Below are 25,137 nucleotides of genomic sequence, written 5' to 3' on the forward strand. Positions count from 1 at the left end.
ATTTACGCTTATATTAGATTGTTCTTCGAAATTCCATCACCTTCTTTGACAAAAAAAAAAATTTTCGTCACCTTTCTTTTGCTGACCTTTAAGAATCCTTTTTTTGGGTCAGCTTGTCATACTTATCGCTTCCTCTTTTAGTAGGTCTTCTGACTTCTGAGTAACACGTACACGTTACGTCGTATTATTGCTGTCTAGACTTTTTCTCAAGACTTTTTAGCATAATTGTTACTAAATTTCTCTCTTCGTGTCTAAAAGTTCCTTTCTCGGTTACTTTTGAAGCTCTCTACAAGAGATTAGAAGATAGGAGACCTTTTCGTATCTTGACTAAGTTCACTCTCTTTAACACCTAAAAACGTGTCGTACAACTGTATATTCTCAGTTTCAGTTAAAAGAATGGGGAAATTTAAATTTAATTTTGAGGTGTAAATTAATATTTAACATTTTTAAAAAATGCCATAAAAATCCAATATATTTATAAACAATCCACAAAGCTGATACCGTTAAAACGTATATATATACATTTAGTATAATCGCCAAAACAAAATAGAGATTATTTTTTTATACAAAGATGGCTAAACATATATAAAACGCCTATGAAGTTTGATTATAGATGATGCGTTGCCCGTTTTATTATTCGGATATATTCATTTTCGATAATTTTTATATTTCTTATTTATTTAATCCGCTGCAAAATAGCTAAAATAATTAATTCGTTGTATTAAAAATCTTTGAAATATAACATTTTATCGAAGCCTGAGTAGTTGAACACAACATGGTATCGACGATACTAGAGTAAACATTTGGTTTAAAATGTTTTGTAAAATTCATCATTTCGAAGAGACGTTAAATTAAAGTAATTTATAAAAACTTGAGTTGTAAATCCTTAAAACTGAACAGTAATTAAACATTAAAATTGTATCTATTTGTAACTTGTAACTAATATGTTGAATTAAAATATCTTGTCCGCGGATCTGTTTTCTGTCCGTGGATGTTTTACCGGTTTCTGACCGCTGCTCAAAAGTTACAATTGACTAACCCGCTAGCATTTTTTACTTATATCATTATAGTTCTAATTCGCTTGATGGTGGGACGGTTTATATCTAATATATGTAGGTTTATGTCCCTAATTGACACCAAATCTGTATTGGATATTTTATTTTAAAAAAATTGGGATAACATCAAAATATATGATGTTCAAATTATTGAAAGTTTGAAAAGAAAAGAGATAATATTAGTGTGAGTCTAACTAACACCCAAAAGTTAGCTCAAGAGAAGAGGATTGCCATAACATATATATATTGTATAAGAATCACAAACCAACCGATATGGGACAATATTCTAATACACCTCTCTCACGTTCAGGACTGGATATCTAAAGCGTGAAGTTTGTAGGACTGGACATTCACGGGTGGACCATAATCGGAATTAGGTCTGGGCTATGATATCTTAGTGTGTGCCTAACTCACACTCAAAATATAGTTCAAGAGAAGAGGATTGCCACAACACATAGATATTGCTCAAAAATCACAAACACAACCGATGTGAGAAAATATTTTAATAGATAAAAATCATTCTAAATTTTTAAGAATAGCTGCATGCCATTAAATACTTTGATAAGGCTGGTTCTCTCTATACAAGAAAAGTTCATCCAAAAGTGATCATTATTTTCCTAAACAATAGATTATAGGAAATAATAGGATAAAATCTAAATTGGTATTACTCTCCCCATTTCATAAGAAGGCTAAAATGGTGCATGAGTAAATAGAATGGTTTCACTCACAATGAAATAATTAGGCCTGCGAATTTAAACCGATCGGTTTATTCGGTTTCGGTTAGTCGGTTTTCCGGTTTGATCGGAAAATGAATTCTGTACCGAACTAACCGACTAACAATTTCGGTTCGGTTCGGTTATTTCACGGTTATTTCGGTTTTTGCTTTTCGGTTTTTTCGGTTCATAATTGTTGGGCCAAAAGCTATTTTCTATTTGGGCTTCCACAAAATTGGTCTCTTGACCCAAAAAGAAAAAAAAAAATTTGGGGTGGGAGAGAAAAAAGCCACGTTTGGTCTCTTGATCCACAAAAAAAAAAAAAAAAATTTGGGGTGGGAGAGAAAAAAGTGACGTAGTGATGAATCGAGGAGTGGAGTCGTTGATCGGAGACACCGGCGGCGAGATCTCATGGGCGAAGATTCCGGTATAGAAGAAGAAAAAGATGATGTTTGTGTAATCGAAGAAGAAAATGATGAATCGAAGAAGAAGATGAGGAATCAAAGAAGAATAATGAGATTAATCAAGAGAAGATGATGATGAAACGAAGACGAAGAAGAAGATGATGAAACGAAGAAGATGATGAGATTAATCGAAGAAGAAGAAGATGATGAATAGCAGAAGAAGAGAGGGGATCTAAGAGAAAGATGAAGAAAAAGAAGAATTGAAGAAGGGTTGTAGGCGGCTAGGAGTATATTAGGTTAGGGTTTTTAGGTTTTCGGTTAACCGTTCGGTTTGGGCGAACCGAACCGAAAATCTCGGTTAACCGAACCAAATTTAAAACCATTCCGATCGGTTAAACCTAATTAACAGAAACCGAACCGATTTGCCCAAACCTTGGTTCGGTTCGGTTCGGACAAATCGGTTCGGTTCGAATTCTCAGGCCTAGAAATAATATTGTTATGCCAAATTTTAAAAAGAGAAAAATAAACGGCCACGTGATATAATCATAAGGGTAAGTGGAATGTTTGGTCCATGAGTATAAAAATCAGCCTAATCTCGAGATGTTAATCTTATGATCTCATGTGATCTTTATGGAAGCTACTTCCATAGGATTTTAGATTTGTTAAGGATATAAATAAAAGTTTGCCAGCTTTGGAACGCCGCCCATTCCTCTAGACTTTTTTGGAAACAACGTGTTGTTCTTGTTGGGGTCGGCGAAGACTCACTAAATACATCCGACGGTTCAGATTTTATCTTTGGCCTCGTTGATGTGTACACATATCCACCTTAATGTTGCTATTGAAGATGAGTCCTTAACTTCTTTATTCTATCTCTTTTGCCCCATTTGTATTTGTACTATCAAATATTTCCTTCATTGATTCCCAAAGCTAGAACAATGTATCCTCTCTTCTTCTAATGCAGAAGAGACCATGAAAAAAGGGTAATAAATCGACAGTGGATATTTTAATAAAAGTACCATATTACATAGAGAAAACAAAATTACAATGATAAATTTGCAAACAAATATTGTAAACATAATCCTTTTGGAAAGAAATGTCAGGAGATTTTATTTAAGGAATTTTTATTCAATTATATGGTTAACCCCCCAAAAAAATTATCATTGGAAATATTTATCATTCTTAGTTATTTTGTTAGGCTTATTTCCAAAATGACAATTATGTTGGACTTATTTTCAAAAGTAGTTATTTATATTTGACTTGTTAGAATTTTATACAAGTTGTTGTAAATTGTAATTTCCAAGAAACAGAGGTTTTACACCGAGCCCTCCCCTATATAAACCCCACTTTTATCTCTTAAACCCTCACAAAACTACGTAACAAACAACTAACAATGGCCTCAAAATCCGTCGTCGTTTTCCTCTTCCTCACTCTCGTGGCCTCCTCCGTCGTTGCTCAAGCTCCAGGACCAGCTCCAACCATATCTCCCCTCCCAGCCACTCCTCCACCGTCTCAATCTCCTAGAGCCACCGCACCGGTACCATCACCCTCAGCCAATCCTCATTCCTCAGCTCCTACCACCGCTCCTCCGGTTAGTCAGCCGCCGACTGAATCTCCGCCAGCTCCTCCGACGTCTACTACCCCTGCCGGAGCTCCGGGCACAACTGTTCCCTCTGGTGAAGCTGCACCTGCTCAGTCTCCCCCAAGTGGCTCTCCAAATGCCGCTTCAGTGAGCAGAGTATCCATCGTCGGAACTTTCGCCGGAGTTGCCGTGATCGCCGCTTTTTTGCTGTAGATACTTTTGACCCATTGAATAGATTCACTAGGAATTATTTTTGGGTTCATTATTTGTCATTTTGTTACTATTTAATTAATTATGTAATTTATAGTGTTTTAGAGATTCCGGGATTTGATTTCTGATTCTCTCTAGTTTATATGATGCTTATTATCGTTAGTTCGATACTGTTGGTTTTATATTTGTTACAAGTTCTTATAATTTCCTTGATTATTAGCATTCTTGAATAAGTGGTGGTTAATTGAATTCGATGTAATTTACTTGAAATTAGAAGCGAAATTGGTGGCTGATGTTAGTAAAAGTAATGAAAGAGATTAAGGAAAGTGAAGTGAGTAGTGACGCTTGCATTGATTTGGCTTGTAGAATGGAGCATTTGTTGATGTGTCGGACCGATTCTTCTCTTATTGTCTTCGTCTCCTCCTATTAGTCAAAACATTTGACCCTTTCGTACTAGTTCGAGACTACAGTTTTACAAATTAGAATGTAAAATATCTTTTGGAAAAAAACTAAAGTATTTATTGATGATTGAAAAAGTTGCTAAATAAATATTTTATACTGATATGAGTTGATTAAAGAAAATAAAAATTATATTCGTTTGCTTCTAATGTTTAATTAAGCAAAGGCATACGAATGAAAATTCATCATAATTGGTTTGGATAAAAGACTTTTTTTTTTTTCGTTTTTTTTTTTGTTTTTGGCTAAAAAAACTTAAAACAAAGAATTTTGTTGCTAGCTTTTGCTCAGTAGGTGCATGACATCTATGTGTTCATTCTAATAAAATCAGTTAAACTCTTAAGTGAACGCTTCATTTACTTAATTGTTATGGAATAAGGATAATTATTTTGTTGAATCTAAATTTAAAATAGAAATATTTGGTATTCTCATCGATGGATATATATACAAATATTTAACGCGCCAAATTATGTTTTTTTTTTTGTCAACAGCTATATTAAATTGGCTCAAATGAGCAAATGTCGTGGTAAATTGTTTACATAGGTAGCCAAATTATGCTATAAAAACCCATTTGATTACATGAAAAATATAAATTTAGTGGATAAATTAGATGTACACATAGATAAATAAAACTGATATCCTGAATTTGTGTTTAATTGTGTTTATTCGTATCCGCTCCGCAACTAACTGGATATCGGTTAAAATCTGGATATTTTGACGAAAATTAACTGCTCCGTAAGAATTTTAAGATAATTGAAATATATAGAAAATGTGAAAATTCAACAAAGAAGAGATATATTCATAGAGAAAATATTTTTCTTTCTTGGTTTGTAAAATGTTAATACCATAATGATTAATGTGATGAACACAGATTCATAAAATTTATACATAGATATAATAACTATACAATTTCAATAGATCTAATATCTATACACATATATACATACCAGCGTGGTACATGTATCCTTTCTCTACAATTTTTAGTATATATGTTATTATTTTTTTAATTTGATACAGTGTTTAGATATTTGTTATGCTCCGTAAAATTATGAATATCTTGATTGTTTTATGTATCAAATAAAAATAGCTAATAAACCAAAGGAGTATAATGGATATTTTGTGTAGCCTTAGAATGCGTGATCAATCGACAACGTGTTGGCGTTGAAAGTGACCAAAATATGAGCGTACTTGAGATGGGACACGAGCAGGGCGGTACTTGTTGTCAAGCCACACAGCTGTTCCTTTAGCCTCCAAAATAGGCTGTTTTTTCAATTACATACCAAAAGGATCCGAATCAAAATACGAGTAAAAAAGCCAACACAAAGGCTTAACGAGGCTTAATGAAACCAACCTCTTGATTTGGAAGGTTAAAGATGAATTGTTCAAAGTAAATGCGCACCACAGATAGCCCAGATATCCTCGTTTTCACCACAAACCTGCATCCACTCTGCTCAAAGATATCAAACAAAAAGACAAACATTAACTCTAAAAAATAGAACAAATATTCTTGGAAAAGAGAGTAAAAATTACACGTAAATGTGCGAGGAACTTTATTGTCAACTCAGGAATTGCCAAGGCTCCACCAGAACGGTATACTTCATTACAGTTGATACCGATACTATCCATAAACTCGTGTCGACCTTTGTATGAAAACAAGTTTAATAAACCATATTTGGTAAGAATGGGACATAGCTCTAACGTTAGCACACGTTTCGACTGTAATCGAGGGTTTATAATAATTTGAACCCGCACAACATATGTAACTAAAGCAAACTAACCGTGTTGGCAGTAGTTTGCGTAAACAGCATTGTTCACAACACCAAACTGATCCAATTCATAATCGCGAACTTTAAGTTCAATCTCATGGAACCCACTTATTCTGCCATATGGAAATTTCAATTAGATTATGAATGAGAAATATTAGATCAGTCCCTCTAGGCCACTATAGATCAGCCGTGCCTACACTAATGGAGACTTGAGGCGGTGTTAAAAAGTTGCCCCAATTCATCGTATAACAAAAGCGTTTCAAATAATAAACATAATCATTACAAAAAAAATCATATATATAAAACTCGAATATGGTTTATCAAAAAAAAAAAAAAACTCGAATATGTAACAACAAAATTGTAGTTCTAAAACTTATTTTTCGGTTCTTCTGTTTTTACAAACTCGCTAAGTAAGAAAAAGAAAATCGCAAGTCATAATTCATAAAAGGAACATATGGCCGTGAGAACTGAGAAGGTAAAGGTGTGACTCATTAGCTAGTTAGGTACCCTAATCTTTAGTTTATAATTTTAAGAACTATTAAACGTTAATATGCTAAAACTGAACCAAAGTTATACTTAAAAAGATGGCCTCTCAAAATTTCTTAGGGGCATTGTTTATTTTTTAGTAACTAAGGCACATGATAGATGCATTAAGTAGCAATTTCTCGACTATCAACATATCCCAATAGTACCTCGGTTACCATAAGATCACTGAGCTCTTATGAATTGAAATAAGGGAGATATATGTATGCGTACCCTTTGCTTCCTCTCAATTCAAGACATGCAAGGGGTTTAAAGGTTTTTGCGCTCCGGAGAGGCAGGATATGCCGTCGCCTCCAAGAACGGGGAAACACCACATGCATAACTGGAGCCGCCATGCCGGTAGCTTGAAACATTGCCCTTTTTATGTGATGAGTAGTTGACAACTCTTTGTTCGGTTTGTGAAAATTTGTTTCAATGATCACCATAAATATATTGTAAAAGAATGTAATAGGTATTATAGTATTTAGGATAATGTGTCTTCTATATATATAATATAAAAAAAAAAAAAAGCAATCTTCTGATCCCACATCATATTAGTGGGATCTCAGCCAAAAAGGACATATCATCTATTTACATAAAATTAGTTTTACTCTCTTAGATGTTGACATAACATCATATACAATGTATACTACATCATTTTTTCATTAGAGTGGTATGATAACTAAAGCTCTAATTGACATACTAATTAAAACTTTTTAGTTGGTATAACACATTAAATTATGTTGGTATCTTTCATCAAGTGTTTTAATATCCACCTTTGCGGTTTTTGCCACCGGAGTTGTAATCTATACCATCACCCTTTTGCTGGATTTTGGCTATGGGTCAGATTTTATTTACCCAAATGACGAAAAAGATAATAAAAATAATTTCAAAAGTCAATTTTCATTTTATAAATCATAAAGTATATTTTCTTTTTAAAACTAATTATATAGGTCAGTGAAAAATACTATGTTTCATAAAATTGGTTCGTTTTGTTTGGGAGGTAGTATCTTGTTTTGATATAAGAGATTTCGCTGCTCACGTAGTTGTAAGGATTTGTTTTGATCACTTGGATTTGAGGAGTTTGATAGGTAAGTCTTATTCGAGAGTTTTGTTTTTAATCTATGCATTTTGTTTCGTCTTTTGTATGTTATGATTCTCGATATGTTCATTTGTTTCTTTTTTAGGGTTTAGTTTTGTGGATATCTCGGTTTTTGCCTGTTTTGTGTATTAAAATTGTAGTCTATATTTGTATTTCTTCTTATATTATATAATAGAAATGAATGAGACAAGAAAATAAATCGTGGTTAAAATGGTTGAAGCAGGTGTAGCTACTCGTATACAAATTAACCAATAAATGAAATAGCTTTAGGTATGGTTAAAATAACACCCTTAAAATTAATAAACACAATTCATATACTATAATAAATATTTCTTATGAAGTTGATCGGAGATTGATGGGTCGGGCCGGGGCCGGTACACGAGTTCACGTGGTCTATTTACCTTTCAAAGAAACATCTTTCAATTGGGGCCACTCGCCATATCACACGACAAAAGAGTTAAGAATTTACTAAAGGGTAATAAAACAACCATAAAGGACTAGAGAAACACTCATAAAAAAATTAAAAAAAGATATTACGACAAATCTGCTAAACGGGATGGGCATACCTAATAGCTAGTACCATGCATAAAGATATACAAATTTGGTTTGGTTAGCAGTAAGCTAAAGCGGAATGTTTGGATTTGGTGAATCGAATGTTTAGATTGCATTTGAAATAATTCTCATTGTTTATATATTGATAACATGACAAATTCCAAAGAGCATGTTAATCATTTAACGTTGATATTTCATAAGTTGAGAGAAGAAAAATTATATGCTAGGCTCAGTTGGTTATGCTAAAGATCGAAGCAGTCATTAAGTGGAAACAACCATTTTTTTTTTTTATGAAGAAATTTATCTAATTTTATTTTCTAATATTTATTTTATTTTATTTTTTGGTTTGTTGCCAATTCAAATTTAATACTAGAAAGAATAATCCATCAAAAAAATACAAAATAGAGGACGACAAAAGAGTTAAAATGATTAGAGAGACACTCTATAAAAGAGAATAATACAGATCTCGCAAAACAGTAGTGGTTGGATGTAGTAAATCAACTCTTTAAATTGCATTTGAAATATTTTTTCATTTTTTATTGGTGACATCATGGTTTATTTAATAAAGGAAAAAGCATGTTAAGCATGTAGCATTGATACTTCGTAGGTTGATGAGAGAAGAAAATATATGTGGAGCTGAGCAAATGCGAGTTATGGCTTCAGGATGTTAGGATATTTGGGGAAATTTGTATTACGAGAAGGGATTGCTGGTTGTTTTGATTTATAGAATATTTTTCTTGAATATTACCAAAGGTTTATAGAGAATTTTATCACGCACTATACTGAATCACTAAAAAAACTACTTTCCAAAAAGTTTTTATGTTTTATTAATTGAAGTGAGTTTTGTGGCAGCTTTGGAATGCTGAAGAAGATGTTAACTTTTGTTATAATGTTATGTATACACTTATGCTTTCTTATCAAGACTGGGTTATGTGGAGACGTAGGAGAATTTATGCATCTAAATAGTTGCATAAGCATGAGGTCAACTACGCTGGGCATGACTTTGTGTTGGTTATATTAGTTGTATGCTTGTATTGTGTCATAAGTATATGTTAGATGAAAATGTGAAGAAATTTAAGGATCACAAGAGTTGAAAACAAATTATTAAGAAGAAAAGTTGAATCTAAGAGAGAGGAGTGAATTGGGTGGTTAAACGACTACGATTGTGTGATATTCTATCAATCGAAAAAGTCGAGTCCTTGTTGATGTCTTCGTCCTAAAACAAATATGATACTGGCTGCAATTTTTTCATTGGGTAAAAGTTTGAGAGATTGGTGATAATGGTGTCGATTTAGTATAAGAAAAATAGATAAACTAGGTTTCACGAGGAAAGCACCACTTAAAGCTGCTAAGTTCTGTCATAAGAGATTCAGATCATCAAGATAGTGAATTATAATTCTACATGAATGATCGAGTCATTGTCTTATTTTTTTTTTATTTTTTTTTAAACACCAATGATCGTCTTTGTTAAGTTATAATTGACAAAGAAAAAAAGAGAAGAAAAGAAAGGAGACAAGTTGTTGAACCAAAAAAAAAAAAAAAGGAGACAAGATCATGTTAGGTCTTGGAATTTTACTTGTGTGTCAGCTTGGATAACTTTTTTCTCATTTCAGTTGAGATAGTTACTTGTTGAATTTGGTTCATTAAAGTGCTATATACTTCATTATAATCTCATTTATGATTATATCACAAATTCACTTTAATGTCTTACTGATTGAAAAAAAAAATCTAATAACATGTCATTTTATTATATCAGGTGAGATAATAAAATTGGAATTAAAATCTCACTTTTTTCTTAATAAGGCTTGAACTATAATATGATATGATTTCATGAATAATAAACGCAACATACATATCAATACATGTACATACAAATACGAGGAGCTCAGAGCTTATTCAAAATGTTACGACTAGCAACTTAAAGCGTAATAAGAGTTCTCCAAAACTAGACATGATGTATAGCACACTTGCAGCCATCTTTTATACATCTAAAGCAATCACATTATCGAGAAAGACATACAAAACACAAGAGTCCTCACACATACAAAACTCTCCCACACAGAAGCCAAGCAGAAGAGTCCCTTAATTAATCATTAGACAAGAGGTATTGGTCAATCTCTTTAGTCACTTCGACGAAGAACTGGAGAAGCCTCTTTGGGTGATCCACCTTCTGATCAATCCTCTCATACTTCATGTTCCACTTCACTACACTTCCGGGCCCTCCATGCTTAGGGCTCATTACTTTCATCGTTTTCAGGAAGCTCTTGTACTCTTTCATCAGAGGTCCCTCTAACACCCTCAACTGAATCACATTCTTCTCCACATCCATCACCTCGATCATATCCTTTGACACTCTTGGCTCTCCATCTACACCAAAATGCGTTTATAAATGAAATATTTAATATTTTTTGTTTTCGTTGGATCTAGTAATTGCCACTATATATGTCTAGTAGAAGTGTTTATCTTTTTTTTTCCTAGAATTTTACCATAGTTACAAGTCGTGTATATATATATAGTGGCAGATCAGAAAAATACTTTACCGGTATCAAATATATTAAGATACGATATATATATAACGATTACCAAAAACTAATTTCCACAAGAGTATGCTTCCAACTTCGCCCCACTCGCCTTCGAGCAGATCACATCCCTTAATGTAGCGAGTGGCTTTAGGAACATGTTGTGATCTTCTGATGAACATGTGGAACTTATCAGCCGTAGTTTTGATATCGACATCTACCTCAATCTCCTCTTCTACCATTTTTTTCTCCTGCTCTTTTTCTTTACGTCACCTAAATATATGGTCTTGCGAAGAGAATGAGTGATTCCCTTTGAGTTCGTAGCTCCTTTGATGGAATGAAGAATAGATTTGAGAGTGATTCACTACGTTTTGGTTAAACGGTGACTACTCAACTACTTTTTCTTTCACAACTAACCTACTAATTTTTTATTTTTTTTGGGTAGGAACCTACTAATATTATTTAGTAAGTAACTTTGAGAGTATAATAGACCTAGAGTTTTATAGAAATTACAATGAATGTCACTAGAATTAATAACAAAGTCATTTTAATATATTTTCTTTGTATGAAACAAAAATTTATATTTCAAATAAACAAATTATAGTCCTCTTGAAGAAAAAATAGATTTTAACCAGTTTTATTGGTAAACCAAATTAGCCTATATATATAACGAATTCAATTGTATGCCAAAGCACATCCTTGACGAATAACACATCATCCAAGAGGAATATCAGGTTAAATCGAAAGACTATGATGTTGGTCATATAATTTATATTTGTTTCTGCATGTTATCATAAAACTTTACTTATTAATGTATATATTGATACTTAATTTACTATAAATATATAATTATGTAATGAGCTATATAATTTTGTAGCTGACAATTATTTTTTCTTCTCAAAATCAGTTTGTTGTCGTGTCTGGGTCGGGAGGCAATAATCATTTTACAAAGCGATGAGTTTGGGTAAAATTAAATGTTGTTTTTACTAAACGAACACAAAATGGATATTAACCGGTGCTAGCCGTTAATTATTTTCAAAACCCATTTAGCTAATGAGTCTAAACTGTCCTGCCCTTTTAAAACTGTTTATATACATGATGTTAAATAAAATACGAGCCAAAAATACTATGTTAGTCCCATTTAGGCCCACGAGCCTAAAGCCTGTTTTAACATCACTATAATCTCTTACTTTCGAGTTCCAAATTAAATGTTCATTTCTTGGTTATAAGAGATTAAGAGATGATGCTAATTGTAGTCCGTCGGTAAATATTTAAGTTTATAAACTCCTAGAACTAATCTAATAAGGTCAAAATTTTGTTAGCTTTAATTGAAGGGTCGAGCTAACATAAAAGAGAATGACATTTATTTTTTGGGATCCTTCACATCATCCTAGCACTCCCATGCCAAGCGATGTTCTCAGCAATGAGAATGTGTTTAAAGTTGGAGACTCCAATGGATGGACGACGAAGGCAGACCCCATGTGGTATGAGAACAAACACTTCAGAGTTGGAGACTGTCTTCTCTTCCAATACAACTAGGATGGAGACAATGTTGTAAAGGTTAGTGGTCTTGAGCTCCTACAAAACACATCTTCTTCTTTGGTCGTTTACAAGATAGGTCACGATGTATTCAAACTCACCCACCTCGGCTTCCATTACTTTATTAGCTATAAACCTATTCTTTGTGCAGTTGGGCTGAAAGTTGCTGTTTTGGTTACACCTAAAGACTCACCAAATCAAGAAAACATCCGATCACCACCTCTTCACAATTAAGCTTCTAAATCTGCCATTTAGTTATATATTTTGTACAACTTTTGTTCTAGATCAGATTCGATTTTTGTCTGCTTGTAGTTTTTTTTTTATTAATGATTTAAATATATATATTTTATTAATGATTTTAATATATATATATATATATATATATATATATATATTAGTTCTCTATTTTTTCTATTTATTACTTTTTTCTGTTTGATAATGTTTTCTGTTATTTTTTTTGTCTATCTTCTTTATCTTCTCAGTTACTCGTCCAAGACGTCCTCTTGGTTACGAATTCTTAATTAAGTAATGCCAACAAATTGATAATTCTATTCACAAGAAAAACCACAACTATTTTTTTTTCCTTACAGCTTAAATACATAGTATGATGAGGAAAAACATCACTCTTACAATATGTACATAAATAGTAAGAATGCGGTAGGGTGAAAACAGAATACATATTCTGAACTTTTATGGTATTTATGATTCATTATGCTTTGTCTGGATCAGCCATTTTGCTATCCATTTTTGCTCCGCAACTAACCGGATCTTCACTAAAAATTTTGGATATTCGTACTATTCCGTAAGTTTTTTTTAATAATTAAAATATATGAAGATTTTCAGAACTCAACAAATATAACAGCGGTATTCATAGAGAGATTACTTTCTTTTTCATGGTTAGTAAAATTTTAATACGTTTATGTAATATGGCGATAAATTTTATACATAGATATAATATTTATACAATTTCCAAATATATCTAATTATCTATACATATACATGAGCGATGAAGATATCCTTCTTAAATATATGTAATTTGTTTCGTTTTGATTACTAATGGATATTGAGTTTTTAGTAATGTTTGTTTTTCTCTGTATCATTACATATGTCTAGATTTTTTCGCAATAGATAAAAAATGTTTTGTCGAGCCCAAGAGTGCATGATCAATCAAAAACATGTTGGCGGTGGAAGTGACTGAACTTAAAGCGTATGTAAGACGGGATACGAACAACCACACAACCGTTCCTTTTGCCTCCAAAATAGGCTGCTTTGTTAATGGTATACAACGTGGATCCGAATCAGAACACAAATAAAACCAACACAAAGGCTTGAGAGCAAAAAAATAACCTCTTGATTTGGAAGTTTAAAGATGAACTGTTCATAGTAAATTCGCGCCACGGATCTCCCCGATATCCTCGTTTTCACCACAAACTTGCATCCACTCTGCGGGAAAGAAATCGAATAAAAAAATACAAAACATTGATCTTAGAAAATGTGACAAATATTATTGGAAAAATACGGGTTCAAAGTTACTCGTAAAGGTGCAAGAAACTTTATTGTCAACTCAGAAACTGCCAAGGCTTCACCAGAACGGGATACTTCATCACAGTTGATACCGATACTCTTCATAAACTCGTGTTGACCTTAGTATAAAAACATGTTTAATAAACAATAGTTGGTAAGAATGGGATATAGCTTAAAAATAGCAACTCGCTTAACATTTGCATCCGAATTAAACTAACCGTGTTGGCAATAGTTTGCATAAACAGCATTGTTCTCAACACCAAATTGGTCTAATTCATAATCGCGAACTTTGAGTTCAATCTCATGGAGTCCATTCACTCTGCCAAATGCAAAAATATTATGAATCAAAAATATTAGATCATTACTCCTTGGCCATTATAGACTATCTACATATCTTGATGCTTAGTCTATGTTTCGGTTACCACAAAACAAAACAAATATTAGACCACTTAGCTCTTATGAAATGAAATTAGAGAGATCTTTTTGTACCCTTTGACTCTCAGTTTGAGACATGCCAGAGGTTTGAAGGTCTTTGCGCTTCGGAGAGGCAGGACAAGTTGTCGACTCAAAAAACGGGGAAACCCCACGTGTTGCACAGGCATAGCCTGAGCCGCCGTGGCCGCAGCTTGAAACATTACACTTCTTCGAGTGCTCAAAAGTAGTTTCACAACTTTTTGTCGGTTTGTGAAAATAACTCACACCATTATATATTATGCCTCCTTTTCAATCTTAAAGTTTGGTTGTTGAGCTCTTTAATTTTTTTCGGTTTCATTCTCATTCAAAACTGATACATGTCAATCTTGTCTTTTATAGGAATTAAATGAAAATTTTGTTTAGAAAATAGCCTTAATTAAATTTATAAATAATTATATGGTTCGTATGCTAACGCATGTCAATTAAAGGTTTATCACAATTATAAAAAGGACAAAACGAACCATGTGATATTAAAAGTTTTTATAGATTACGTCGGCCATGAAATTTATGGGGTTACAAACAATTATGGTTTGGGAGTATCATAATAATTTTTTTTTTTTTTTGAGCAAATCGTTTTTTTAAAGAGGGATGCAACACGAGGATTTTCCGGTAGGTCACCCATCCTAGTATTACTTTCGTCCAAACACGCTTAACTACGGAGTTCTGATGGGATCCGGTGCATTAGTACTGGTATGATCGCATCCAGGGAGTCTTATAATCTATATAATTTTTTTGTACTGTTTAAGGGCCTTAAAATCAATACATATTAACTCTTTAAAATTTGGGAGCTCAACACGAATGTTTTACCTGGCTGTGCTCAAAGAGAGTGATACATTAACCTAATATAATGTTGGGACAAGTTCTAATTGAATGTACCATGTTTCTTTTTTCGTTGTCTACGATTATTTATTGTTTTTTCTTTTATACACAGAGTTTAGGCTCAGTCTAATCCTAGGAAGGAGAAATTACTATTACTAGGATTTTTTTTGGGTGAGAATCATCCAAGGGTTCAGCAATGATTATGTCTTTCTCTTCACTACTTTTATTGTCAACTTTTCTTTCTAAGGATTTTGATATATTTTTGTCTTTCTTTCTTGAAGGTTTTGGTGTCATTCGATCTATCTCAAGAATATGCAGTGTGATTAAGTCTCTGAAGCAATCAGAGGGTTCAACACAAGCTTACACTACTGGCACACGTGAGGAACACATGTGTGGGTATTAGTAATAAGTCACCAACAAAAGGGGTAAAAGAGTCTTTTATCCTTGGCTCTGTATCTTCTTCTCTTAATCACTCTTCTTCTTCGAGTCTGTAACAGAAAGTGAGGAAGCGTCACAGAGACGACGCAAGTCGACGAGAGACGTGAGCTAGAGTTAGAGAGAGAGAGAGTAATCGTTTTGGGTTAATGAGAGAGAAAGCTTGAGAGTGATTGTAATCCGGTGAGCGATTGTAACAGTTACTTGTATGAGCTCGAGTTTGAGCTAAGTTCTAGTGGATTCCGGAGTCAATCTCCGGCGAGATGTAGGGTTCCACACCGGAGCCAGAACTCCTAAAATCTCGGTGTTCTTTGTTTGCGTTCTTTCTCTTCTTTCAAATCCGTCAAGTAATTCGCGAGTTCTAATCGGCAAATATAGGTTAGGTTTCACATCCCTTTATGTAAATACTATTTTTGCTCCAATAAGCATATTTCTCTTTATATTTTCTATTGTTCGAATAAGCAAATTTATGTGAACAATTTTCTTGCTTACTTACAAACCCTCGAAAGCTTTACCTTGTTAAACTTCAACTTCTTCTACGAAGTCTACCGAAGTAAAATTAGCCAAAATTTTAATCATTTTGAACTAAGGCTTTTGCCCACCGGCCCTAATCTAGTGATGGCTGCTTTCTATGAAGACAAATTCCACCATGCATGCATAGTAATTTATCCTCCTGAAACTCGCATACATCTAACTTAGAAGAGATCAATGTGACTAGAGACTAGTCGAGAACCAGCTTTAGGGGAGAAAAAGTGGTTGCCTAAGTTTTGGGCTTTGGTTATGAAGATCTTGTACTACCCAATTTTCTACAATGGGTACAAGCTGATATTGCAACAAGAAATAAGAATAATAAGAATTAAAATACACAACTACAATACAGTGATGGAATCGTTAAAAAATTATGATTAGAGTCAAGATTAGTCCAAGGCATTTGGATTCGGTTCGATCTTGATTCGGAACCATTCGGATTTAGTTCTTATTTTCAAGATCCATATACTAACCGAAGGAAAATCTGTTCGGTTCTGGTTCGGATTCCATTTGGTTTGCGTAGTTGAATCAAGAACTGATTAGGGACCGAACTATATCGGGTATATTTTGGCTCTGGTTCTAAAATACCTGAATATATTTTTCAGTTCCGGTTCTAACATACCCGAATAACCGAAATATTTTCGGTATTTTGAGTATTTCCAGTATTTTCCGGATACATCCGTTCGGATACATTCGGTTTCAGTTCTGTTATTCTGGTAACTTTCCAATATTCGGATATTTTTGGTATTTGGTCTAAAATTAACTTATATTTGTGGATATATAAATATATTTTGGGTATACGACATATTTAGTCCGGGTCCATTTTGATTTCGTTTCTTTTAGGTTTAGAATTTATGATATGTTCGGGTATTTTGTTGGTTTTGGTTTGGTTCGGTTCCTCTTATTTCTATAATGATCTATCTCCTTAATACTTTGAACGCCCGTAGTGTGCCGATTTACGTCTTGTTTTCTTTTGAACCTTAAGTTTCTAAAGCAATCATTGAATTAAGCATCTAGTCAGTCTTTCAGTCTCAGTCAAAACTGATACATGCCTAACATATACAGTAGAACCTCTATAAATTAATACTCGATAAATTAATAAACACGATAAATTAATAAATTTGGCCGGTCCCGAGTCGGACCAATGTAAAAATTAACCAAATTCGATAAGATAATAAGATAATATTTTTTTTGAAATCCCTATGTAAAAATATAGTCCCAATAATATCATAAATTAATAATCATGTAATTTTCACATATATATATATATAATAGTTTTAGTGTTTCTCATAAAAATAGCCAAAATTTTTTGTAAGTTTTCAAATTTTGAATATGCATAATTTTTTTTTTAATAGTCGTATATGTTTTTAAAATACAACAATGGATGTCTTTGTGAATTTTAATTTATGTATATCGTTTGTATATGTGAATTCTATAATCGTTGTTATTCATTGTCAAAATAAATTATTTTTTTCGAAATATTAAGTGTTTAAGGCTAAAACTATAAAATTTATAACATCCAAAACATTAATCTTAGTTAGATCACATTGCTTTAGCTCGTATTTTTTTAAAAAAGTTTTTACAATTGAAACAAAACTTTCTATAAATTAATAAATATTAATTTATAATATAAATTAATAATTATTAATTTATAGATAAATTAATATCACTATAAATTAATAAAATATCATGGTCCCGACATTATTAATTTATAGAGGTTTTAGTGTATAATGAAACATAAATGATAATATTTTGCTTCAATCTCAATCAAAACGTACGTGAAATATAACAATTACTGAAGTTAATTCCACTTTTGTAGTTACAAACTCGATAATTCGTTCCGATTTTAAAGTTAACTAACATATAGAAATGTACCTATAACTAGATTAACCTTATAAAGGAAATTTTGGATTTATTTTTTGGATTGATGTCCGGGAGTTTGTTTGTTTTTTTTCATCGGTGACATATTGAGAAGTTCTGTATAATATCTTTGTTATATATTTATAGTTAAGTTGATGACATATTGAGAAATACATCAACTAATAACATATAGTTTAATATATATATATATATATATAGTTAGTCGATGTTATAATAGTTATATATTTTATATTTATAGTTAAGTTGATGACATATTGAGTTTTCCACATAGAATAAATAAAGATAAAAGTTAGAAATCCCTTATATTTATCTGTTTCATCGATTAAAATATGCCCCTAATCTTAATAAATATTGAATTTTAGTTAAATAATGATTGTAAGTTTACTAACTTCATATTTTAGAGTACTCTAGGATATAATATTTATATATAAAATATTATTTTATACTATTATATATTCCTTTATTTGTTATGAAAAACATTTGATGTGTTGGGAACGTATTTATTCTGCATTAGGACCGTTATATAGATTGTGTTATACTGATGATTCCCTAGTGGTGAAATCAGAATGAGTTAATGTGACTAGTTGAGAACCGCATAAGTTTTGGGCTTTGGTTAGGAAGATTTTGTAAATACACTAACTTATACACTGGGCAATCTGATCTTGAAAAGTAAAAATACAAAGAAATAGAAATGAAAATAGACGATTAGTGATGGAATCAGGAAAAGAAAGATCAGCAAAGTCGAGATGATCATAATCTCTGCTGAATTCTTCAAACATTCGTAGGGTGTCAAATTATTTTCAACCATAAGTTCTGATAGCAATGATTTGAAGCAGCCCAGCTGGTCATTAGCCTTCGCACTAGGCTTTAGTATTAATCTTTTGTTTATATAAAAAAATGAGAATTAAACATGTAAAGCACCGACCGCCCTTTCTAGTGAGTACCCATGTCCTCTTTCAGTCTCGTGGCCTCATTTCTGTCTGGCATATTGGTCCACTACGTCTGCAAGACTTTAAAGACTTTTTTACCGACCCTACAAATCCCCACATGATATTTTTCCGTGTTTTGTCCTCACTCACACAGTTCCAACAATCACTTTCTGGAAGATATTCACCCATCCTGAAATTGCTCCATCTCAAACACGTTTAACTGTGGAGTTCTCACAGTATGTTTTACTGAAAAGATAAGTGCACTTTGGTGACATAGGTGGCCAAATCAATTGTTTTAAACCTCTCCGCATGCACAACCATATTCCTGGGTGTTACACAACATTTTTAGAAACTAGCGTTAAGTTTATAAATAACCACATGGTTTGCTTTGCTAACGTGTTGCCAAAGTGATATCTCTCGGAAAATGTCATTAAAAATTACAATAACATAATCTATAATGTTCCGAACCATTTTAAACAATATACTGCATAGATATATTAGGTGATTTGAATGGTTAGAATATTTATCTATACAGACCAAAATACTCTCACCCCAAAGTAAGCACATCCTACAACCACACATGTTCTTCTCTTTCTGTCCTCTTTTTTTCTTCTCTCTGCAGAAAATACTTGTATCCCTCCCCTTTCATTTGTTTTTTTCTTTCAATCTTTTTAGAAAAATTTATTCAAGATCGCATATGAAATAACTTAAACTTTAAACCCTAAAATATAATATGTTTTTATTAACAAACACATCATACATATACGAGAATTCATAAGCTACTCAAAATATTACAACTTCCAACTTGAAGACATGATGTATTATGTATAGCACACTTGCAGACATCTCTTCTAAATCTCAAGAGATAAAAGAAAACACAAGAAGAGTCCTTACACTGTTATGCATACAATAACTCTCCCACAAATATATAAGCCAAGCAAAAGAGTCCCCTAATCCTCAGACAAGAGGTATTGGTCAACTTCTGTAATCACTTCAACAAAGAACTTGAGCAGCCTCTCTGGGTGAACCACCTTCTCATCAATCCTCTCATACTTCATGTTCCACTTCACCACACTTCCAGTCCCTCCTTGCTTAGGGCTCACTTTCATCGTTTTCAAGAAGCTCTTGTACTCTTTCTTCAGAGGTCCCTCTAACACCCTCCACTGGATCACATTATTCTCCACATCAATCCCCTCGATCCTATCCTTCGACACTCTCGGCTCTCCATCTACACCAGTACGCGTTAACAAACAATTATATATCATGCTTTTTCTTTCCCGTATCTAGTATACCTAAGTTGAAGGGTTAATCTTCTTGCATAATATATATATATATAAACAATATTTTCATTACCAAAAGTTAATTTCCACAAGAGTATGCTTCCAACTTTGCCCCACTCGCCTTCGAGCAGATCACATCCCTGTATTCAGTGCCGGCTCAATACTTTGATGGGCCCTAGGAGACATGTTGAGTTGAAATCCGGGACTGCAAACGCTTGCGGAAAGGAGCTTTTGAAATCCGGCGATTTCGAACGGTCCAAAGCGGTATGGAGCGGTTTCTATGATTAGTACCAACCGCTAACAACCGCAACACACCACTAACAACCGCTAGGCGGATGATAGCGGGAGAACCAATCAACACATAATTAAAACATATCAGTCTTTACTTACTCATGTCAAAAGAAACAACACAAAAGATGATAGAAAAAAAATATTATTAAATAGCAGAAATACATAGAAAAAGTTTAAAAAAATTTCTCCAATTGCAAAACAGATGGATTCAATTTAAATACAAGCCAAAGGACAAAGTTTAAGATACATCAATGATCAATATATCCACAACATACAATGTATATATGATTTGATTAACTGATGAGCTATAACTCAACGACAACTCAACTCCGTGAAGACATCATCGCTCATTGACCTTATACCATTCTCAGATTGAGATTGACTTCTAGTGAAAGCAGGAGCTCTAGGTAAAGGAATGATGATAGTTTCACTACCAAGCCAAACTATAACAGAGCTTATGGTTGGTCTCTTTGCTGCATTCTCTTGAACACACAACAAACCAATTTGGATCAACTTAATGATCTCGTTTCTTGGCTGATCTATCAAGAAATGATCAATTATACTCTCAGTATTTCCTTCAACCCATCTCTTCCATGCCTTGCACCAAGAAAATATATATGTTCTTACTCTCTGTATAAAGGTTTGAAAATAAAAGAAAGTGGAGAAAATACTTGATATGTTAAGAAGCTTACAAAAGCGGCAAGTCCTTCTCCTACGAAGCTATTGTTTCTTTCACCACTTATTATCTCTAGAAGCATAACACCAAAGCTATAAACGTCAGATTTAGCTGAGATTTGTCCGTGATTCAGGTATTCGGGAGCCATATACCCACTGCATATATGCAACCAATACCATTAACTAATAATTTCTAAAAGATTCTGCTAAAAAATAGCATTTACATGTGTTTTCAAGACTGGTTGTTATATTCTTACCGGGTTCCAGCTATTCGTCTTGTTTCAGCTCGAGTCTCATCAGCTTCGAACAATCTCGCTGTCCCAAAGTCGGCAACCTTAGGGTTCATCTCAGCGTCTAAAAGAATGTTGCTTGCCTTCAAGTCTCGGTGAATAATCTTCAGCTGAGAATCTTCATGAAGATAAAGAAGACCTCGAGCAATGCCTTCTATAATTCTGCATCTTAGCTCCCATGTAAGAAGCGAACGCTTCTCTTCATCTGTAGAGTTCAAAGAAACATTTTCTTGCTAAAAATATTCGAACACTTTAAAAACATTCCACTGTCTTGCAAAGGCTTACCGAAGATAAAGTGATCAAGACTTGAATTGGGGACAAACTCGTAAACAAGAATCTCTTCATCTCCTTCATTACAGAACCCAAGAAGCTTAACCAGATTCCTATGTTGGAGTCTTGTCAATAGAGAAACCTCATTTTTAAACTCCATATCTCCTTGCCCTGAACCTCTCGTTAGTCTCTTCACGGCTATCTCTTGCCCGTTTAGTAATGTCCCCTGAAACCGGTTCTCAAGATCGGTTACACATCCATGACTTAGATCAATCAATAATATACAACTCATTATTAGGAAAATATTATTACTATGGTACTACCTTATAGACAGTACCAAATCCACCCTGGCCAAGCGCATTCTCAGACGAAAAGTCATTAGTTGCCACTAAGATCATACCGAGATCAAACCGTAACATAAATTGTCCATCAGAATCAGAGTACTCTGCCCTACCAACTTAAACTAAATAAAAAAGAGAAATAAGCTTTAATCGCACCATCATAAAGTTGATCAAAGCAAGACACACGGTACACTTACCATCTATTCCGTTGTTTGATTTTCTTCTCCAAGCATAGACTTTTATGAGACCAATATACACCAAAATATTAATGAAAGTAGGAACCGCAATTATCGCAATAATTTTGCTATAGCCAATGCTTCTTCCTGCAAATTATTAACCCTTTTTAGTTTGAGAACCTCTTTATCATTTTACAAATTGTGAAATTGTTTTAACTCATTTGTTTTACCTTTCTTTTCTGTTATAGAGCTCCCCTTTACTTGTTGAGGAGGTGCAGGAACTCTTGTTACATTATCAAAAGCACCATGGAACGCATATAGATCCCACCTGAAAACACAGTTCGGACGACTAACCTCTCCTCCTTGCCTTCCCCAAAACTGTTTTGTAAAATACGTCACGCAATCTCCCAAACATCTCTTGCAATCTCGGGAAGATATGTCTGGTGTGCATTGCATCAGCATGTAAACATTTGGAAACTCCGTGAACTCGGCTTGTACCGCACTATAGTACTTAATTACCGAGGAATTTTCAGCTTTGGTGGCAGCCTCAAGGGTCCGATTAACCGTTGTTTCCCACTGTTGTTTGAAAAGGGTCATGTCCCTGGATGGATCTATACTAAGTGGACTTGGGAATATAACAGGAGGTCCAAGCTGGAGCGTCCCTAAAGTTGAGTAGTTTGTGGAACGTACAAGACAAGAAACATGGTCTTCGTCGTCATTGTCCCACTTGAACGTATCCATGCGATCTGGACAACTCGATTGTGTCCCCTGAGTCACTTTTTCGACACAACTGGAACACGCTTGTCGCTGGTAACCTCTTGCACAAAGGACAAGAGCGTAAACTGTGTTGGGACTTTTACCGAGTGAAGCGTTGTAGAATCCACCGTTGGTGACGACTTTATTAGCAAGAGTAGAGAAGAGCTTGTGGCGATTCTCGCTATAGCTGCTGTTACCTTTGAAGAAGCTTCCGGAACACCTGACTGCGTTAACGACTTCGAGGTTTTGAAGGACAAAAAGAAGAGAAGAAGAGAGGAAGATCATCAAAGCTAGGCATTTCCCCATTATTTTTATTAACTAATGATAAAAAAAAGAAAATTCTTTTTGTTTGTTTAGTAATGCATTCGTTTTTGTAAGAAGTAGTCGACAATAGAGCTTTGTTATAATTTTATAGGTGAGCTGAGAAAAATAGATACTTATTGCTTTCTTGACTTATGTCCGAGTGAGAAAATGTGTATTGGTCAACTTTTATTTGGAATATTAACGTGTGAAAAATATATATTAACGTGTGGATGCCGTTGCTTTGTGGATGGATCGTGGAAAAAAAGTGATAAGTTCTCCGGTATAGGATGGTTCTGTACATCATCAACCGGAGAGCCGCCAACCATGGGAGCTGCCAACCTCCGTAGAAGTCTATCTCAATTACATACAGAATTCGAGGCTCTTCTCTGGGCGATGAAGTGTATGATTGGTGCAGATAATCAAGAAGTAGCTTTTCTTACAGACTGTTCTGATTTGGTGAAGATGGTGTCTTCTCCAACCGAATGGCCGGCGTTTTCAGTGTACTTGGAGGAATTCCAGAGCGACAAGGAAGAATTCTCATCCTTTTCTTTATCTTTAATTTCTCGAAATGCTAATGTAAAAGCGGATAATCTGGCACGAAAAATTCGTACAGAACTGCTTCATATCACATATGTAAACAACATTCCTCAGGAATTGCTCTTTTGAGCTCTAATTAATTTCGGATGACAAAAAATAAAAATAACGTGTGATCCCGGAGCATTGCCTACTTTTGTGGCTTCAAAGAAAAGCAAAGTGAAATTATGAAAATCAGTTTTCATACTAAGACGACTAATTTCCCACGCGTATGTTGAAGTTAAGAAGTCAAGTCTATGATTTTGGTAATTTTGCAAATGCAACTTATCTTATGAGCGTATGAGATAAGTTTATGAATTGCAGAAAAACTTATCAATTTTTGCAATTTCGAAGTTTGATAAGGTTATGAGAAAATTGATAAATTCGAAAATTTTCCTAATTCCTACTATTTACAAAAGGTTTTTGCAAAAATTGTAGTTGTAACTTTACAATTTTTGCTGTAGAATTTGGGCTATAGATTTTTAAACTGTGGTTACGATTTTAGCTATAACTTTTTAAAATTGAAAGCTTGATTGGTAAATATATAGTAGAATATATATATATATATATATATATATATATATATATATATATATTGTAGAATATATATATATGGTATTATGATAATAAATATCACTATTATGCAATTACATATATTGACAAATTAGATAAATGAATTATAATTTGGAAATCGGGAACGTGGGAAGGTTAGAAGAAGAAAGTGAAAAATTGGATGTGTAAAGCCAAAAACTCAAAAGATTTTTTTTGTTTTAACGGTAGCTTTTAAAAAATATTGTAAAGCATGATTGTTTAGTTTTAAAGTTGTAGGGTGCTTTAATAAACGTCTGTACACAACTTCTACAGACTCTCACTCTACCAATCAAGCAGAAAAATAATTCTATTCATACCTACACTCATCAAATATTAAAATGGGAGCCCCAATTTTAATCCTTTTTCAGCAGGAGGCCTCCAAATTTCTAAGATTTTAAAATTGTTTTCACTAAAGACTGTTTTAACAAAAAACTCCCTAATTTTTAATTTTTCTTTTTTAAATTTGGATACCCTAAATATTCACTATTCAGTTTTGTGGTCTGTGGTTTATAATTAGACCAAAACTTAATAAAATTCAGTTTATTTCCATCAACCTCAATATTGCATCGACGAGTGGGTGAATT

General features: G+C 33.4%; 6 protein-coding genes and 1 long non-coding RNA gene across 8 annotated transcripts; 2 read left to right on the top strand and 5 right to left on the bottom strand.

Moving 5' to 3' along the window:
• The first annotated feature begins 3,521 nt into the window (after nt 1–3,521).
• LOC9327227 (classical arabinogalactan protein 5) lies at nt 3,522–4,194 on the top strand. Its single transcript, XM_021013161.1, has one exon. It carries the CDS (start codon nt 3,563–3,565, stop codon nt 3,962–3,964), a length of 402 nt encoding a protein of 133 aa, XP_020868820.1. The 5' UTR covers nt 3,522–3,562; the 3' UTR covers nt 3,965–4,194.
• Nucleotides 4,195–5,463: 1,269 nt separating this feature from the next.
• On the bottom strand, nt 5,464–7,213 carry LOC9327228 (acyl-acyl carrier protein thioesterase ATL2, chloroplastic). 2 transcript variants are annotated; one of them, XM_002893815.2, is made up of 5 exons: nt 6,940–7,213; nt 6,196–6,296; nt 5,948–6,057; nt 5,769–5,864; nt 5,464–5,677 (listed from the first exon to the last, which is right to left on the bottom strand). In XM_002893815.2, the coding sequence occupies exons 1-5, from the start codon at nt 7,149–7,151 to the stop codon at nt 5,558–5,560; spliced, it is 639 nt and encodes a 212-aa protein (XP_002893861.2). In that variant the 5' UTR covers nt 7,152–7,213; the 3' UTR covers nt 5,464–5,557. The 2 variants fall into 2 exon arrangements, with proteins under 2 accessions (XP_002893861.2, XP_020868815.1); XM_021013156.1 differs by having other exon boundaries at nt 5,585–5,677; nt 5,769–5,853.
• Nucleotides 7,214–10,251: 3,038 nt separating this feature from the next.
• LOC9329923 (MLP-like protein 165) lies at nt 10,252–11,220 on the bottom strand. The gene is made up of 2 exons (XM_021013160.1): nt 10,943–11,220; nt 10,252–10,726 (listed from the first exon to the last, which is right to left on the bottom strand). The coding sequence occupies exons 1-2, from the start codon at nt 11,118–11,120 to the stop codon at nt 10,446–10,448; spliced, it is 459 nt and encodes a 152-aa protein (XP_020868819.1). The 5' UTR covers nt 11,121–11,220; the 3' UTR covers nt 10,252–10,445.
• Nucleotides 11,221–13,443: 2,223 nt separating this feature from the next.
• LOC9327229 (acyl-acyl carrier protein thioesterase ATL1, chloroplastic) lies at nt 13,444–14,688 on the bottom strand. Its single transcript, XM_002893817.2, is given in 6 exon segments — nt 13,444–13,648; nt 13,651–13,681; nt 13,765–13,860; nt 13,951–14,060; nt 14,160–14,260; nt 14,431–14,688. Coding segments are annotated over 6 exon segments (552 nt in total). The 5' UTR covers nt 14,577–14,688; the 3' UTR covers nt 13,444–13,580.
• A 640-nt stretch (nt 14,689–15,328) lies between these two features.
• On the top strand, nt 15,329–16,162 carry LOC110224970. The gene is made up of 2 exons (XR_002329413.1): nt 15,329–15,405; nt 15,516–16,162. It is a non-coding gene; the product is annotated as an uncharacterized LOC110224970 (long non-coding RNA).
• A 3,090-nt stretch (nt 16,163–19,252) lies between these two features.
• Nucleotides 19,253–20,681, bottom strand: LOC9329925 (MLP-like protein 165). The gene is given in 3 exon segments (XM_002893818.2): nt 19,253–20,235; nt 20,361–20,462; nt 20,678–20,681. Coding segments are annotated over 3 exon segments (384 nt in total). The 3' UTR covers nt 19,253–19,957.
• Nucleotides 20,343–23,784, bottom strand: LOC9329926 (putative cysteine-rich receptor-like protein kinase 39). Its single transcript, XM_002893819.2, has 7 exons — nt 22,561–23,784; nt 22,352–22,477; nt 22,137–22,270; nt 21,829–22,039; nt 21,511–21,748; nt 21,271–21,409; nt 20,343–21,175 (listed from the first exon to the last, which is right to left on the bottom strand). The coding sequence occupies exons 1-7, from the start codon at nt 23,390–23,392 to the stop codon at nt 20,891–20,893; spliced, it is 1,965 nt and encodes a 654-aa protein (XP_002893865.1). The 5' UTR covers nt 23,393–23,784; the 3' UTR covers nt 20,343–20,890.
• Nucleotides 23,785–25,137: the final 1,353 nt, after the last annotated feature.

The sequence above is a fragment of the Arabidopsis lyrata genome, assembly GCF_000004255.2.
Source record: "Arabidopsis lyrata subsp. lyrata unplaced genomic scaffold ARALYscaffold_1, whole genome shotgun sequence".
Taxonomy (NCBI): Eukaryota; Viridiplantae; Streptophyta; class Magnoliopsida; order Brassicales; family Brassicaceae; genus Arabidopsis; species Arabidopsis lyrata.